Here is a 19,330-nt window from a genome sequence, read left to right on the forward strand (position 1 = left end):
CCCGCTAATTCTGTATATGCGCGTTTGTACATATGTACGCGAACAAGGAACAACGAAATAGGAACTCTGCATTGACCGTTACCTATTGTGCGGACGTACTAGTTGTGTACAAGCGCGTATATACAGAATTAGCGCTAATTTGTATATGAGTACCGCAGTGTGTCCTTCGTCGAATTTGCCGCTGCGTTAATGACTGGTTCAATTGCAGAAATCAGTCGTTAGCCAGCAGAGGGAGTGGACACACTGCGAAATAAACGCTACAAGTTAAATTCGCAATTCCCTCCATTTTTTTTCACAAAACCTTTATTTCGCACGTCCGTTCGAAAGTACATTTGTTCGCCATTTGTTCCAGCCAGGACCTAGGTAAGCATGGCGACACCAGTTTCAAAGGCCACTACACCTGCATCAGTAGCCGACCAGCAAAGGGTGTCGGATGCTGGCACTGCCGTCGGTGTAGTGGATTTGCCAAGTGCTCCCGTTGCCGAGGGAGTCACCACTCGTGCTTCATCTGCCGCCCGCCAAGAAGTAATGTTTCAGGCTATGCAAAAACGCATCGCCGCGCTCGAACGCAGCCTGAAAGTTGCCCAAGGAAAAATAAGGGAGCACGAGTTAATGAACGAAGCCCAGCGCGCTGATGCGCAAAGCATAGCCAGTGCACCCAGCGACAGTTCAGCCAACGAATCTGCCTTGCCGTCATCAAGCCTGCCGATGACACAGATCCAGTTGCTTCAGCCGCAATCGCCGTTAATAACATGTGCTGCTACCTGTGTGCATACGGTGCAGCCGCCGCCGCCGCCGCCACTTCAGAACGTTACACGTTATCAGATGTACACCGCTACTCGTTCCTCACCGCTTATTTACACATCCTCAACAAATGGGACGTACAGCAGCTCGACTTTGCCTCCGTGCGATACATTTGTTAGCAGTCTTCCGTCAACGGTGCCAATTTCCGCTAATGTGGGCTCCTTACCCTTGCAGTTTTCAACCCAGCCAAGGAAATTGCAAGATTTGCCGGAGTTTGGCGGGAAACCAGAGGACTGGCCGATATTTTTTACTGCCTACACCGAGTCAACCACTGTCTATGGGTACAGTTGCTTTGAAAACAACTTACGCCTGCAGAAGTGCTTAAAGGGTGAAGCCCGAGAAGCTGTTAAATCGCTACTAATTCATCCAAACAACGTGGCCAATATCATAGAGCAACTTAAGTTCCGATTCGGTCGCCCAGAGCAATTAATTCGAAGCCAGCTAGCCCATGTTCCAGAAATTGCCCCGATATCGGAAAGCTCAGTGGTAAAGTTGATACCATTTGCGACGAAGATTAGCAACGTCTGTGCATTTTTACGTTCTGCGTGTGGCGGAGAGCAGTATTTAGTGAATCCAACACTCCTCGATGAGATCGTCGGAAAGTTACCCATGAGCAAGCGTATCGAATGAGCAGTCTTTGCGTCATCTTTACAGCCTTACGCAACTGTTCAGCATTTTAGCGATTGGCTCACTCAACTTGCCAATGTCATCTGCACGGTTTACGATGGGGACGCAGCGAAAGATTCGAAGCGTCGGGTTGTGTTGCACGCTGCCGAATCTCAACGTCATTCAGCCTGCCCTATTTGCCAGGGCCAACATAAGCCAGCCGATTGTACCCAGTTTAGCCAACTTACAGTGCCGGAAAGGTGGGAGGAAGTGAAGCGACGTCACCTTTGTTTTTCTTGTCTCAACGTTGGACATGGGTCGCGCAATTGCCAACGGCGCAAACTATGTTCAACTGACGGGTGCAAACGGTGGCATCATAAATTGTTGCACGATATTGGGAAAATAATCGATGGGTCATCAAACCAGACACCGCGGCCTCGAGATCGCCAACGACGTACTTCCATTGCCGATACACATACAGGTATTAGTACGAGGACGCAGCCAACGTCTCGTATTGAACAGCAAGGTGATGCGGGTGCAGCGGTCCTTAGTTGCAGTACAGATAACAATAGTAAGTTATTATTTCGGATTCTGCCGGTCGTGCTGTATGGGAACCAAAAGCGCGTTGAGACGTAGGCATTTTTAGATGAAGGTTCGTCAATAACAATGATTGATAGCACACTGATTGAAGAGCTCGGCTTACGTGGCCAGACTGAACGCTTGAACCTACAGTGGTTCGGAGGACGTGCCGCTCAGGAGCCGGCCATGGTGGAAGATCTACTCGTGAGTGGTGCCGGTATGCAAAAGAGACATAAGTTACGAAGGGTTTATGGTGTTTCAAACTTGCAGCTGCCTTCTCAGAGTCTGAATAAAGCCGATTTGCGTTGCCATGAAAGCCAATTGAATAAGCTGGCAGTTGAACCATACGCACAAGTCAAGCCAAAGCTGCTAATCGGACTCGACCACTGCCACCTCGGTTTGCCGTCAACTACAATGCAGCTAAACAAGTGTGGGCCATTCGCTGCGAATACTGAGCTAGGATGGGTTGTATTTGGGCCAACAATGAACTCCGATCCATCATTGCCATCATGCTTATTCGTTAACTGCCACACTGATCAATCTCTACATAATATGGTTGCTGAATACTTCGAGACGGAAAGCTTTGGGGTTCGAGCTGCGCCTATCATGGAGAGTGAAGCTGACGTCCGTGCTCGGGAAATCTTGAAGTCTACTACATGCCGTGTTGAAGGAAGGTACCAGACTGGTCTGCTCTGGAAACGTTCCGACATACAGCTACCTGCCAGCTATTCTATGGCTTTGAAAAGATTAGTGGGTGTTGAAGCAAAAATGAGGCGCGATACAGACTTTGCCGCTGAATATAACCGCATCATAAGTTCTTACGTCATGAAGGACTACGCACGAAAGCTGTCGCCAGAAGAAGCCGCTTTAACTTGCAATAGAACATGGTACCTGCCTCATTTTGCCGTGAAGAATCCAAATAAGCCAGGCAAGTTACGCATGGTGTTCGACGCAGCTGCTGAGGTGGACGGTGTGTCCCTTAATTCACAGCTTATGAAGGGTCCGCAAGAGCATCGGTCTTTGCCTGCTATACTATTCCACTTTCGGGAAGGAGCAACGGGCGTGTGTGGGGACATCAAAGAGATGTTTCACCAGGTGCTGGTTCAACGTGACGACAGATGTGCGCAACGATTTCTTTGGCGCCAAGGTGATACTACCAGACAGCCCGAGGTGTATGAGATGCGCGTAATGACCTTTGGAGCAGCATGTTCGCCTTGCGCCGCCAATTATGTGAAGACGATCAATGCGTTGGAGTATGGCAACAAAGTCAAGGGTGCTACCCGAGCCGGGAAATCGATACTGGACTACCATTATGTCGATGACTATGTCGATAGCTTTGACACAGAGGAAGAAGCAGCTGACATAACGAAACAAGTTCGAGCAATACATAAGATGGCCGGTTTCGATCTTTGTAATTTCGCGTCAAACTCGTTAAGAGTGACAAAAGCACTTAGTGGTGACGGGAATATCCGTCAAATAGCAAATAAAGAAGGAGTACTGGTGGACAGAGTCCTCGGTTTGTTTTGGCAGGCATCAACCGACACTTTTGGGTTTAAACTGAGATTCAACAACGTAGATTCCAACGTTTTGGACGGAGGGCGCCGTCCGACGAAGCGAGAACTTCTCAGTGTGGTCATGTCGATCTTCGACCCGCTGGGCTTTCTTAGCAACTTTGTAGTGAGCGCTAAGATCCTCATGCGGGAAGTGTGGAAGAATGACATCCGGTGGGACGAGCCACTGCCAAACAACGTAAACACCGCATGGGAAGGATGGCGTAAACAACTGCCAATGGTCGCCGAATATACCGTCCCTCGATACTATTATCGAAATGGGAAACCTGAAGTTTTGCAGCTCCATGTTTTCGTCGACGCCAGCGAGGATGCCTTTGCCGCGGTAGCCTACTGGAGGTCAACTAATGCCGCCGGTGAGGTTGAAGTCGCATTTATATCTGCAAAAACTAAATGCGCGCCGATGAAGTCATTGACGGCCCCTCGATTGGAGCTTCAGGCAGCTGTATTGGGTACGCGTTTGATGAATTGCCTACGAGAGGAGCACTCCTTGCACATCGATGACTGCGTCATTTGGAGTGACTCCAAAACAGTGATCCAGTGGCTTCGCAGTGAACATCGGCGCTATAAGCAATTTGTACAGCATCGGATCGCCGAGATATTAGCCACAACTACTACTGCAAATTGGAGATGGCTACCTACCGAGCACAATGTCGCTGATGAGGCTACTCGAGCTAATAACTTTGTCGACTTCAGCTCGTCCGCCCGTTGGTCCTGCGGCCCACCATTTTTGTTACGAGAAGAGCAGTATTGGCCGACAGAGAGCTCTACATGCAATCATCATGAGGAAGCTGACAAGGAACTACGCCCTAAATTCGCCCTTGCAATCGTAAGCTGTACGTTTCTAGACTATAACCGATTCTCTACATTCAGTAAACTGGTGAGAACGACAGCATGGGTCCTGCGATTCATTGACGTTTGCCGCCGCCGTAAACCGCCAGACCGAGGCTATGGGTTGACTGCCAAAGAAGTTGAGACTGCTAAGCTTTGCTTGTGCCGTCTCGTTCAACGCGGTGAATACGCCGAAGAGTTTCAGCACATCGAAAGCGGTCGCAACCTGCCACGCACCAGTTCGCTCATTCAACTTTCGCCGTATATAGACGAAGATGGTGTTCTTCGTGTACGAGGACGCATAGAAGCTGCCAGCTGGCTCCCAATAAGCGCGAGACGCCCTATCATACTACCGCCAAAGCATTGTTTCTCAAATCTGGTCGCCATGCACTACCACGTCAAAATGCATCATCAAAATCTAGAAGCCACTATTTGTGAGATACGTCGCCTTTATTGGGTACCACGCCTCAGGAGTTTGCTGCGCAGTATAGTCGCCAATTGCGCCATTTGTCGCTTAAGAAAAATCCATGCCGTATCGGCATTGATGGGCCCTCTTCCGATTGATAGACTCACTCCTTATGTCAGGCCATTCAGCTATACGGGCCTTGATTACTTTGGACCGATAACAGTAACTGTTCGCCGCGCCAACGAAAAAAGATGGGTGGCGTTATTTACGTGCCTGACAGTCAGGGCTGTGCATCTGGAGTTGGCTCATGACCTCAGCACTGACTCATGCATAATCGTATTGCGCAACTTTATAAATCGTCGCGGCGTTCCCGTACGTGTGAGGTCCGATAATGGGAAGAACTTCGTCGGTGCTGACATGGAAGCAAAGCGCTTCAGTGAAGTCTTCGATTGCAATCGCCTGCAGGGTGAGCTATCGCAAAGGGGCGTAGAGTGGATCTTTAACTCGCCTTTCAACCCGGCAGAGGGGGGCGCTTGGGAACGATTGGTGCAGTGCGTCAAGAGAGTACTACGATGCACTTTGAAGGAAACGTCGCCACGGGAGCACACGCTCAACTGCTTCCTAATCGAGGCGGAAAATATTGTGAATTCTCGGCCGTTGATGCACTTGCCCATCTATGTCAACCAGGAGCAGCCGCTGACTCCAAATAACTTCCTTCTCGGTGAAGCCAACACACCGCGAACTCCGATTGCCAGCGAAGTTCTGGAAACCAAATGCTTTCTTCGACAACAGTGGCGTCTTGCTCGACAACTAAGGGACCATTTTTGGAAACGATGGATAGCGGAATACCTTCCGACATTGACACGCCGGGTTAAGTGGTGCCAAAGAACAAACCCTCTGCAGATAGATGACCTCGTCTTCATATGCGACCCCAATATATCTCGTCGGGACTGGTGTCGAGGCAAGGTGGAACGCTTGTATGCAGGAGCGGATGGTGAGGTCAGACGAGCTGACGTACGCACTTCGAGTGGATTAAAGCGCCGTGCCGTCTCCAAATTGGCAGTTCTGGACGTTGATGACGGACGCAATCGGGTTGATTCACGGAGGCGGGAATGTTGGGAACCCCTGATTACTTATAAAAATATTGGGAAACCCTGATCAGTTATAAATTATTTGTTGTACTATACTTTATGTATTTGATTCCCGCTAATTCTGTATATGCGCGTTTGTACATATGTACGCGAACAAGGAACAACGAAATAGGAACTCTGCATTGACCGTTACCTATTGTGCGGACGTACTAGTTGTGTACAAGCGCGTATATACAGAATTAGCGCTAATTTGTATATGAGTACCGCAGTGTGTCCTTCGTCGAATTTGCCGCTGCGTTAATGACTGGTTCAATTGCAGAAATCAGTCGTTAGCCAGCAGAGGGAGTGGACACACTGCGAAATAAACGATACAAGTTAAATTCGCAATTCCCTCCATTTTTTTTCACAAAACTTTTTTTCACATGTGGTATGCTAGCAGTAAACAATGTTATGATAAACAAGAGTAGTAGGTTCGGAAATAGCGGATGCAATAAGAGCACATCCGACGAAGGCATTAACGATATCATAAACTGTACGTAAATAACAGACAGGGCCAATAGTAGCCAATCTAGACTTTGACAATAACTTTATGTTGTATTTCTCATCTAGGCAATTGAGAATAGATTAAGATGACGGACGCAATATCGACTATGGTGTGTTAAAAAACTTAATTTGGTTGTTAAAATTCCATGGTATTCTATTCATAAGTTTGTGAGTTATTGTGCGGATAGTGACGCTACTTTTGTTATATTCTGTGTTGTATATTTTATGTGGACTCAAATCCACCAGAAACAACAACAAAACGAGGGTTTGCTAACTTCAAACGTGGTCGTAGAGACACCGATGATGTACAACGCAGTGAATGTCCAAATGAGGCGGTAACACAAGAAAACATCAAAAAATTCACAAACTCGTTTTGAATGAACGAAAACTGAAGTTGCGTAAGTTAGCTGACATTTCAAAGATTGCATGAGCAAAAGAAGAACGTGTTGATGATTCTGAGAAGTGGCAAAAGTACATGAATTGAACTTCGAATTGCTCCCACATCCACTGTATTCGCCAGATTTGACTCCCAGCGACTACTGGCTGTTCCCAGATCTAAAAAAAAATGCTCGCCGATAAGAAGTTTCGCTCGAATGAAGAGGTTATCGCTGAAACTGAGGTAGGTGAAATGGTTGAAGTGCCGGTCTGGCACTCTTCAAGTAGCACTAAAGCGCCATTTTGATACCATTATGAGACCTCCAACAGGTAGATATCTACAGCCAGCCAGAGATGTTGATATAATGGAGGAGATTGATTGGATCTAGGTTGGCGTACTTCCCCATACTGGACTTTCTTCCTGGGTATATCGTATTGGGGCCAAAGGGTTTTCGAAATATCACATGAAGAAATGAAGATCCATCTTTTCTGCGCTTTCCTGAGAAATAACTGCCTCTTTAACAACTGCCGATGACCGGGTAGGAGGTCTCTGAGTCCAATTCAGTGCCCTACCTGGCAAGCTCATCAGCAATTTCATTTCCCTCTATCTTTCCATGCCCTGGAACCCAGATTAGAGAAATGTTACCTATACAACCAAGAGATTTGATCTCTCCTTACAGGAGTTTACTAATTTCGTTCTGCACCATGGGGTCGTCAGAGCTTTAATCACGGCTTGACTATCGGAGGAAATGTTAATATCTCCCTCGCTCCCGCGTTCCCTAAGCTTTTTGCATGCCTGCAGGATTGCAAAGACTTCTGCTTGAAAAACACTAGCAGTGTTCGGCAGTTTAAAGGAGATAGATAAATTAGCTGAATTAGAGAAAACCCCTGCTCCAACTCCCGATTTCATCTTGAAACCGTCAGTGAAGACAAAGATGCAAGCTTCGGCGCAGATTTTCTCCTCTATCCAATCTGCCTATTTGGAAAGATTGCTCTAACACGACCCTCAAACCCTAGTTTGCGGATAGAGAGATCTGTTCGAAGTTCGGAGAAATACGGTGTTAACTGCCCGAAAATGCTACCCTGTCCCTTGAGAGATTGCCTCCAGAGGCCAATCTCCTTAAATTTCCTTCTCAGACTTCTTACATTTTGAGGTAAATCCGTTAAAGTTTTAGCTTCTGGTGCTAAAAAGTTTAAATCGATAAAACATTAACGGTAGGATTATTGTTAATTAAAAGGGGCCTTAAACTAATTTGTTAATTAAAATATAATAATATGCCACAACCCGCAACGGGGGATATCACCAAATGTTCTTATAACAACAGCATTATTATTAAAAGTCTAGAGTAGTTAAACCATAAACACTTACGAGGGGGGTTCAATAAGTACCCGTGTTAGATATGAAGACACCATTTTTTCAACAATTTTTTTTTTTTCAACATAGTCCCCTTTTAGAAAGATGCACTTCTACCAACGCTCCGGCCATTTTTTAACCCCTCCAAAAAATAGGATTTGTCGAACTCTCCAAAATACGACTCGGAGATAACTTCCTCGTTTGAACTAAATTTTTTTTCCGCGAGCCATTTCTTCATGTTAGGAAACAAGAAAAAATAGCAAGGGCCCAGATCGGGTGAATATGGGGCGTGCGGCAGCAATTAATAACGCAAGTCATGCAGTTTGGCGGCGACAACCCCGAATGAAAGTGCTGGTGGGTTATCGTGGTGAAATAGCACCTTCTTCTTTACCAAATGTGGTAGTGTCTCCTTCAATTTTTGTGAAATCGGTCCAATAACTCACTGTAATATTGTCCGGTGATCGTTTTTCCTTTTTCTAAAAAAATCCCCGAGGATGACGCCGTTCGCATTCCAAACAATCGTCGACATGACCTTTCCGGCCGCTGGGACTGTCCTCGCCTTCTTTGGAGCAGATTCACCTGGATAAATCCACTATTTTGACTGTTGTTAAGTATTTGCTGTGCAATTATTAATCAAGGTTTCATCAACGGTGACAACTCGTTGCAAAAATTCCTTCGGATCTCGCTTAAACGGCTCCAAGCACTGCTACGAAGTTAACAGCCGCATCCGCTTTTGTTGCTTGTGAGCAGTCGCGGCACCTATCGGGCGTACAAATTTTTCATCGCCAACTTATCATATGAAATATTATTTGACATTCCGGTCGACACACCTATGGAGTCTGTTACTTCGCGCACTTTCGTTCGTCGATCAGCGAGAATCATATCGTGGAATATTTGAATGATTTCCTCGGTAACCACGACTGCTGCGTCGCCCCTCATCAAAAACCGGTGTTCGCCCACGTTTAAGTTCGATGAACCAATATCTAACTGTGATCATAGATGGCGGAGCGTGCCCATAGACAGCATCTAACTTTGCTTTTATCTCCTAGCATTTTCCCCATCCAAACACAAAAAGCGAATTACCGAACAATGCTACTCTTTTTCCATTTTAACGAAAATCACGAAACACGTCTTACTCGAATGGCTGACAAATCCAAACTAACCTATCAATCCGTTTGAAATTTATTTTGCTACCCTCAGGAACGCCCTCTGTCATCAAAAACGGGTATTTATTGAACCGCCATCGGAAAGTGATTTTCTTTTTCACCTTTGTAGCAGCTAAAAATGAAGCTTGATGACAGCCAGTTAAGCAATTATTGATGTAAATGCTTTTAATTTTGGTGTCGGAAAATAGTGAGGTATTTAGTTTCTTCTTAGCAGTCCTTTTGGCCACCATAATTTTTTTCCTGCTATCATGCGATTTAAGCTTTACACAAATGTTATGTTTAATATTATTTTCTGCAGGCCATCTCCTTACATTTATGCGCTTGAAATCTCTCAATTCTATCTTCCAGAACCACCACATTTAATGCGTAGCACCGAATGCAGCAGCAACCAAAAATATACAAAACTAAAAAACATAGTGTACCGTTAACTTTCTGATGCTTGCTTATGTTTTTGCGAATTGTGAAAAGAATTTAGAGACAACGTAAAATAGTACGCACTTTGGTTTTCGTTGTTGTTTTTGCATATTGCGCGTTCAAATAACTAATATATTTTTGTTAAAAGGATCAAATAGCTGGCGTGAGCAAAGAGTTCTGCTAAAAAAAAGGAATTCTAAGTAATACCGTAATTGAATCTACTAAGAAAATGTTCATACCAAACAATATTAAATTGCGAGAAGAATTATGAGACAAACTGTACGAGTATAAGTAACTATGTAGGTGTACCTTCTCTGTGTAACAGAATGCAGTTGCGTATACGCCATGCCTGTTCAAGCATGAATAAATTAGCAAACCGATTTGACCATTTATTGCTGCTTATTACACAATGTTAAATACCAGCTTCTATTCGGCTTACATACAAGCATTTAAAGTATTAAGAGTGTAACAGAAACTTGTAAAAGCATACAAACAGTGAATTGTATTAGACTGCATTGCTTCACTCATTCCACACAACTTTGACCAGGTCTAGCAGTTGACTAACTTGGCGCTCTATAGAGTTTGATGTGCAACAACAAATGAAACGATACAACAGCAGCGAGTGCAGAGAATATAATGTCCACACTAGGAGAGGCGAAGGCAGCAATGCGGGTACAGCAAGCGCCAGCAGACAGGCGACAAACAGCAGTAATAACTTTCAGTTAGCTCACTGAGCGTTCTAGTTATGAGCGTCTTTGCCCGCTCAGCTGATAGCCGTACTCTCGTATGGGTAAACAATGACAAGAATGTTCCACAACAATCAACAAGTCTAACCAGTCATCATGCAGTCGACTGCAGCCAAAACAATAAACAATAAACAAATATCTATATGGAAACACGAATAGTCGGTGCAGGGCGTTTGAGCGTGACAGTACGCACTACGGAGATCAAAAAATATAAAACATAAACAATTTTAACACACACATTGTTATGCACATACATACTGTATATACATCAAGAATGATCCACCATGTATATACATATATCGTGATTTGTTAATACAAGTTGGAGTAAGCAAAAAATAAAAAGCAATACAACGGATAGCTTCTTTAGAACAAAAATTAAGCATTTAAACAAAGTGAATTGAATGAAGAACTGGATTCGCAGAAGAGAAGAGACTGAGCATTGTCGATAAACAACTTAAATCTAGTGACAATAAAATTTTTGTTTCAAATTTCTTGACACGCAGTATATTTACATATAAAACAACTAAAAAAAAACAACTAAAAACGCCGCTTATTTGTTACGAGTGAAGTCAAACGTATATAAATTTTGTGTAGCAAACAACCATTCAACCTAACTTGCGCAACAATGCTGGACACGATAGTCTACATACCAACCATATTGGCGTATGTTTTCATTTCGCTTCTCGTCATCATCCTGTGCTTTATTGTAGTCTACATCAGCCATAGAATTTATGTGTGCATCTATGACAATCTGCCGGTGGCGCATGCGGCACTTGCAAGCATTATGAGCATGGACTACAAGGAAAGTGCATCGAGCAAAAGTCATAGTGGCATCACGTTGCTTTCGGCAAGTAGTCTGCAGGAAAGAAAAACAAAAACAGGTTAATTTCATTCATTTGCTGCGTTCAATTTTTATGCTTCAGCATTACGGCCTCGCCACGCAGCCTTCGGCACAATGTAAAACGTGCAATAGTAAAAAATATAAAATGTTGAGCGTCAATGACGGTGCTGGTGTTGGTGTTGATATGCTGCTGTTGGTTGTTGTTTAGTTGATGACGGAGTTTGGCGCAAAATAGTTAAAGTTCAAGTATTCTAGTTGGTTTTTTTTTTGTCCTTTAAATTATATTATTTCTTATGCTGTTTGGATTTGTTTAATTGCTGCACTGTATTGTCGTATGGCCCTTTCCACATTGCCGACGACGTGTTAAATCAACGTTAATCTCAATATTCGTCTACAATAATGCAGCGCTAAGGATCATTGTTTCGCTATCGCCGACCTATCTGGCCTATGTGACATTGGAAGGCAATAAATGCAACAAGGATAATCAACAACAAAATAAGTTCATCAAGTATTATGATCGCTTGTCAGAAATTCCAATGGCTGATCGTTCACCGACTTGTGTCAGTGAACGTCAATTGTATAGCAGTTCTCGCAGGGGTAAGGAGAAGCAGGATGCCGCATGCACTACAGCTTCGTCGAACATTTTAGGAACATCCACCAATGCTGTCATAGAATCTATTGGCACTTCCACAACGAGATTGCAACTAAATGAAGAAACGGCTAAAAATAATCAAGAAACAGCAGAGCGCCGCGCTTCGACTTTTGGTGCACGCCCATCGGTCACCTTTGCAAATGCCGTTGAAGCGCTCGCAAATATCAAAATAACTGCGCCAGAGGATTCGTAGGGGCCATGATTACCATTTTAATTGTATGATATACTTATACTATATACCTATATAAAAAATGTACAATGGATATCTCTAATACGAGTACATTCATACATACAAATATGTATGTATATGAATTTGTGCACACTTACATACTTACATACTTACATACAAACATACATTTTTACTTTAGCGGCATTCACTTAAGAGGTTAATTACGGAATTATGCAGTTGAAAAACTTGTTTCTATTATTTCTAGAGTGCGGCTTGTAAAGCAATGCGAACGCTTTAAGCTACAAATATGCACAGCTGTTTATACAATATGATTTTTTATTGGATTGATATGCATAAGTGCATATGTACATACATATATGAGTACATTTGTAAGAATGTTTCATTTTTTAAAATGCTTCGCTTAGACTTTACTCTACTTTTAAGTACTTGACCTTCCATATCACGAACGTTCGAAACGATAAATTAGCAAAAAATTATACTGGTTTCAAACTGAAAATTGCAAATATTTATAACATTATTTTTAATATATTACTTAATATTATAATATATTTATTTTTAATTAAAAAATACTTAAATATCGCGCGTTTGCTAGTTGAGTTTCATATTTCTACAATAAAAAGAAGAATAAATCGACACAATCAGCTTTAGAGCTTTCAATTTACTTTATAAGCAAAAATAAGCCTATTTTATTCCAATTGTTTACATAGCATACGAGAGTTGCCTTCTACACCTTTGCGCCCAAAAATGAAACCACAGTAAAATCTAATTGAAAATGGCTTTATTGCTTTTCAAAATATTCTCCTTGGAAGTCAAAACACTTCTTCACCCGCTTCAACCAATTTTCAAAGCATTTTTACACTCAGAAGTGGAAACCTTCAAAATGAACTGCTTGAAGGCATCACAGTTTCTTCAGGTGTTGACCTCGAATTTCATTTTTGATATTCGGGAACAACAAAAAGGTATCGTTAAGTGCTAAATCAGAGCTGTAGGACGGATGGCCCATTAATTTGAGCTTTTCAGTGCACCAAAACTCTCTTGTGTGAACCGGTGAGTGAGAGCCCGCATTATCTTGGGTGGAGGGTGATTATTGTTGTTGTTGTAGCAGTAATAGAATCCCCGTCAGTGTAGAGTATATCACCGATCATCTTCGTCAGGCTCATCTAAAGGTAGGCAGAGGGAGAGGGGTGTTAGATGAGTGGTTTTTAAAGGGCATGTGAAAAAGTGGTTAGTGTCGTGCGGGGTGCCTTCACATGCCGGATATATGTTTGGTATGTCGGGGTTAATTCTGGATAAGTAGGAGTTTAACCTGCTACAACATCCAGAACGTAATTGTGCCAGTGTTACGCGAGTCTCACGGGGAAGCTGGAGCTCTTCATCTGCAATAGGTGGTGGTTGGACCCCGATTACGGCATTCACTGGACGGGAGCTTATGAAGATGGTAAGAGTCTCCCGGTGAATGTCGTTTAATGTCTGTCTAAACAGTGTTTGGTCGTGTAGGTGTGTGTTTGTTTTGTCCTGGATCTCGTCGGCATAGTGTAGTAGGTGTCTCCTGGCGTGCCTGGGAGGCGGCTCTGGCTCAAGCAGGTGTCTGCAAGGGTGAAACCTACGGTAGCACCCTAACAGGAACTGCTTGCTGAGCAGTTTGCTCTGCTCCTTAACAGATAGCATATTGGCCTCGTTGTGAAGGTGTTGTATTGGGCACATCAGGAGGCAGCCCGTCGCTATCCGAATGGCAGTGTTTTGACATGTCTGGAGAGCTTTATCCACTGCGTGTCAGTGGTTCAAGGCGACCAGATAGGCGCAGCATAGTTTAGAACCGGCCGGCCAATTGCCTTAAATGTCTATAGCAACAATTCTTTGTCTTTTCTCCAAGTGCTGCCGGCAAGCGATTTGAGGACTTTGTTGCGATTTTGTTGCGATTTGCAGTGAAAAAGCTAGAAAGATCGGTGAGGTAGTTGTTCCCTTTGGACCACAGACCATCGATGTCATTTCCCGACGCCATTATCGTGCGGTCGTCAGCGTATGTGACCAGGGCTACTCCCTCTGGTGGTTGGGGGAGTTTCGAGATGTTGAAGTTGAACAGCAAGGGTGTAGGGACACCAACCTGCGGAACACCTTGCTTAATCTTCCTCTGTTTAGATGGTCACGAAAAATCACTGACGAGTGACGACCGCTCAGATAGTTGGCGGACCACCTCTTCAGCCCTGGCGGGAGTGTCGACTGAAAAATGTCATCTAGTAGCGTGGAATGGCTGACTGTGTCGAAAGCCTTGTTCAGGTTCAACGCTACTACCCTTGTGAGAAACCCTACTCATAATGGTCCCAGGTGCTTGAGCATCAGCGTGTTCAGTCCGTCAGGGCCAATGGCTTTTGATGATTTTGCTTTTTTGATGGCCTCCTGAACCTCATCGCAGGAGAAAGTAAGTGGCGCACTGTCGTTCGCCAGTTTGTGCAGCCGTCTGATAGCACAACGCTTAGTTCTGTCGCGACATGTCGGCCGTAGGATGCAGTGTGAAACGCCGGCTAAAATAGCTCGCGCATCTCTTCGGGTCCGACGAAGTACAACCGTTGAACGTCATTGCCACCTTGAGGTTGTGCTTCGTCGGGTTCGAGGGAGAAGGGTGATTCATCTTCGCCGCTTGAACTCCCCTAATTCTCCAAAAACTTCTGGCAAACCAAATGGTTGTGCACCACTCCAAATTTACCATTTTAAGCTGCCCTAGTAGTACAATTGCGATATGACCACATTTTTCGAAACCACCTGCGACCATTTGCGTTGAGGTGTTTCTTCCGCGAACAACTTGCCGATATCAAAGACGCGCTTTGAATCATCACGGCTAAATTTTTTTGAACATTTTCTTACACCAAATGACACGAGTCCTTTTTTGGGCGGTCTCACAGCAGTCGGTTGTACGAAACCGGAACGACCTGGATTTCTATCCGGCCAAGGACTGTCACTACGACAACAACAACAACCCTTTTTGGGTAAATGCCAAATTATGTGGTATTCAGCGAGATCAATTCTTCTTGAGGTCCAAATATTCGTGGAATTTTGAATGCATGCTGATCCCACTAATGGCCAAAGATCCCTCTGTACTGCGTTATGTCACTTGACGATCATTTATTTATAGTATATATCACATTGACGATCTTGACGATATATCGCAGCATCGATTATTTTATTATTTATTATACAAAAACCGTTTTTGGACGGCCTTCATGAATTTCATCCTGCAAGGATGAACGGCCACGTTGGAACTTCCCTATACCAGCGCTTCGCCGTGTCTAAGTGTAACGCTTCAAGGCCTTAAGTCGAAGTAAGTTGATCAATCCATTCCTTTCTCGATAATCCACATCGAAAATCGCAATAAATTTGCATGAGTTAATTTCATATTTTGGGCGAGATGATTTTTTCAACTCACTGAAAAAAAAAGAAAGTGCAAACTTCATATGTACGTTTTTGCTAGAAATTATCAAACTTTGCGATAAAAATATCAAATTACAGCGCAATATGAAAGGCAATCTTTGTAAAAAAGAGGTATTCTGGTATTCTCCCATATAACTAGCGTTATCTACGAGAATTTCGCTAAAGACACACGACTACATACTGGGTAGTTCAATGAGTTTATTGATCTTTATTATTCAGTAGCCTCACTGAGCGTCAATACATTTATTTCAACGAGATTCAAATTTATGAATTCCGATTCGATACTAAATGGCTTGTGAACAAAGAATGAATTGACAGATTGAAATGAAACTTCACCTACGCTCATATGAAGAGTGCACCAACATAACAAAAACAATTAAGCTAGTAGCAACGCCCTCTCTTATCGAACCGCAAAACTTATTGAGCAACCTAGTACGCATACAAACATATATAAAGTGCATTGCAAATAAAAACCAACACTACATATTCAACCACCTTCTAAGTGATAAATGTGATTTACAGCACAAACTTTTTTTTAATTTAATTTGTAGGCAGTTGAGTGATGTTTTTTTCCAAAAATTTCAGTGATATTTTAAAAAATTTTTCGCAAAAGTTCTTTAATCAAAAAATATAATATAACAATATACATATAATTTAATAATATAATTAAGAAATAGGCGAAACAATTTACTTAATTATTAGTACTTTTTCTATGTACAAGGTGGCACAATTTTGTTTTTGAATATCTTTTTTATTAAATAAATAAAAAGAAAAATGATTTAGAGTAATGGAAATTTTTATTTCGACCTAAACACAATCCACTGCTTGTCTGTTTGTAGACTGCAGCTGTCTACTTGTAATTCACAACTGTCAAATATGACACTTCGCGTCGTCGTTCGACGCTATTTGGAAAAATTAGAATTATAATTTCATCGACAGGATGTCACTGTAAAAAAAACACCAGTCTAACGGTTAGACGCGATAGAAGTGAAACCTTCCGTAAAACAAACTGAGAGAGAATAAGACGAAAGCAGCATTAGGAGCAAGATAATTATAGGTTCATTATAATATTGCTATAAAGTTCATATTTTATTTTCTTCATTTTATTATTATTCATCCTCAATGTTTTCAATTTCAACAAATGATACGAGTGGCTTATGATAGCTAAAATATGATACAAATGCTTTGGTTTCGATGTTGTCAACATGTCTTTGAAATACCGCGTCAATGGTTGTTTTTGATCGTGTTGTCGATTCAGTGCGATTGTTACACATTTTTAAATTGAATGTTGTATTGAGAACGTCAATTAAAGGAACCGCTGTGTCCAATGCAAAATTTACGTTAAAATCGCCACTTAAAATCATTGGAACTTTATTGTAATCTTTTCTAAGTATCCGCGATACTTCTGGTGTATACTTTATTAAATTTTCGTGAATGAATTCCGTGATGCTATTTATTGATTTTTTTTCTGTCGATATTCACGACACTTTTCTGCATTATTTTTCGGCTTAATTGCGGTAAATATTTAAAAATGAAAATATTTACGAATATAAAAATACACACGCGGTTGCTATTATGAGCGTCCCCAGCAAAACCTGCGTGACCGAAACTCTAACACAATGACATTTTTTTGAATGTTACAAACACATATGCACGCAGGTTTTGCTGGGGCGTGACCGAAACTCTAACACAATTACACATATGCACTCGTATTTGTTTGAAAATCGACTTTTTTTTTGGTTCTCCGTCACCTTTGGAAAATGTGTAAACAGTAAGCAAACTTTATTCATATATTTTTCCTCATTTTTGCATCAGTAAAATTAAACAAACGCCGTAGCCGAATGGGTTGGTGCGTGACTACTATTCAGAATTCACAGAGAGAACGTCAGTTCGAATCTCGGTGAAAACACCAAAATTAAGGAAAACTATTTTTCTAATAGCGCTCACCCCTCAGCAGGCAATGGCAAAACACCGAGTGTATTTCTGCCAAGAAAAAAAGCTCCTCATAAACATATCATAAAATAAAAAAATAAAATAACTGTATAAAAAAAAATTTTTTCTTGTGATTCGAACCAAGGATTTGGATCGGAAGCTCACATTGCTAGCCGCTCGGCTATCGCGCCATGCTGTCGGCGCTGGCCTAAAAGTTATTTAGTTCGTCGCTACGTGTATATGTAATATTCGTAGCCAAGAGTGTCGCTTTTTTCGTTTCACTTTTTCTCAAATCACTCCCAACGATTCAAAAGAAGTTTTCACTTCAAAAAACTGTTGATGAGCAGGTCTCTACTAATTTTTCCAACACTATATACAAGGTGAAGTCCAAAATAAACAAGACTGGCGTCACACAATTTTTTTTGTTGACGCCATCTTTTTAATGAGTTAATGCGTTGAAAGCTACATCCCTAGCTGACTTCCAGTGAAATCTTGCTGACATTCGGTTCAGTGGAAGCGAAGTTATTGCGTCTAAAGTGCCGGTATGTTTAAGTGTCAGAGCTAATATCAAATTTGGTTTTAAAATTGGTAAAATATTTACCGAAACATTTGAATTGACGTCTATCTCGTGCCAGTGCTCATGAGTGGTTTACACGTTTCAGAGATGGTTGTGCGGACATAAATGACAATGAAGATACGGGCCGCCCAAAATCAGTAATCACCGGAAACTCCATTGAAATTGTTTGTAAATTTATCAAAAATGAACCGAAATCATAGCTTATATCCATGGAATTTGAGTTCCACATCTTCAAAAAATCGATGTATCGCATTTTAACTGACCATTTGGACTTACGAAAGTTCTGTGCACGTTTCATTCCGCACAAGTTAACTGAGGACCAAAAATTGCTCAGAATTTAACATTCGAGGACCTCATTAAAGAGGCGAGAAAAGACGAGAACTTTCTTTAGAACATTGTAACTTTTGATGAAACCATGATGTTTCCAACATGAACCTGAAACTAATCGTCAAAGTCCCGAATTGAAGGCTCCAGACGAGCCGCCTCCCAAAAAATCGCGTTTGAAGAAGTCAAAAATCAAGTCGATGCTCATTTGTTTTTTCGATTCCAAGGGAATTGTCCACAAGGAGTTCGTGCCAACCGGCCAAACCGTCAATGCAATTTTCTATCTTGGCGGTTAGAAGCGTTTGTTGCATCGCATTCGTCGAATTCACCCTGAATACCGCGAAGCAGGAAGTTGGCGCTTATTGTATGATAATCAACCATCTCATCGATCCACTCGTGTGACTGATTTTTTGACTAGAAATCGCAATTTAACCATCAATCACTTACCGTATTCGCCTGATATGGCTCCCTGTGACTTCTACCTATTCGGAAAATTGCATTTGGCCATGAAAGAAAAACGTTTTGCGTCCGTAGAGGCCATCCAAAAGGTTTGTACAAACATCCTGAAAGACATTCCGGTCAATGACCTGAAAAAGTCTTTCGAAAAGCTTTTAGATTGCCAAAACAGTGTATCGAGGCCAGAGCTTATTTACTCAAAATAGTCCCGAAGTTATCAGAGCAAAGCTCCTGTCGTTTCTATTTTAGCTCAGTCTTGTTTATTTTGGACTTCACCTTGTAGTACATACATATAACTGGAGCAAATATGTACGTATATAGCACATGGGCTGAAAAGTCCTATTCCAAACAAAGAAAACATGTTTTTTTGTGCGAAAGTAGCTTTATTCATCAACGTAATTCCCATCAAGAACAACGCAATCATTAAATAGCCGCTCTCTTTTTCAGTT

General features: G+C 42.4%; 2 protein-coding genes across 2 annotated transcripts; both read left to right on the top strand.

The window, feature by feature from the left end:
• The first annotated feature begins 2,076 nt into the window (after positions 1-2,076).
• Positions 2,077-5,952, top strand: LOC128861757 (uncharacterized). The gene has a single exon (XM_054100140.1). The coding sequence runs from the start codon at positions 2,077-2,079 to the stop codon at positions 5,950-5,952; it is 3,876 nt and encodes a 1,291-aa protein (XP_053956115.1).
• A 4,666-nt stretch (positions 5,953-10,618) lies between these two features.
• Positions 10,619-16,301, top strand: LOC128861417 (uncharacterized). Its single transcript, XM_054099555.1, has 2 exons — positions 10,619-11,364; positions 11,730-16,301. The coding sequence occupies exons 1-2, from the start codon at positions 11,109-11,111 to the stop codon at positions 12,167-12,169; spliced, it is 696 nt and encodes a 231-aa protein (XP_053955530.1). The 5' UTR covers positions 10,619-11,108; the 3' UTR covers positions 12,170-16,301.
• The last annotated feature ends 3,029 nt before the right edge of the window (positions 16,302-19,330 follow it).

The sequence above is a fragment of the Anastrepha ludens genome, chromosome 4 (assembly GCF_028408465.1).
Source record: "Anastrepha ludens isolate Willacy chromosome 4, idAnaLude1.1, whole genome shotgun sequence".
Taxonomy (NCBI): Eukaryota; Metazoa; Arthropoda; class Insecta; order Diptera; family Tephritidae; genus Anastrepha; species Anastrepha ludens.

Excerpts from the sequence above, each read along its gene's own strand:
- LOC128861757 (XM_054100140.1), top strand. The coding sequence starts at position 2,077 with ATGATTGATAGCACACTGATTGAAGAGCTCGGCTTACGTGGCCAGACT.
- LOC128861417 (XM_054099555.1), top strand. The coding sequence starts at position 11,109 with ATGCTGGACACGATAGTCTACATACCAACCATATTGGCGTATGTTTTC. Across the intron at positions 11,365-11,729 it reads GGAAAGAAAAACAAAAACAG|CGCTAAGGATCATTGTTTCG; the intron begins GTTAATTTCATT and ends ACAATAATGCAG.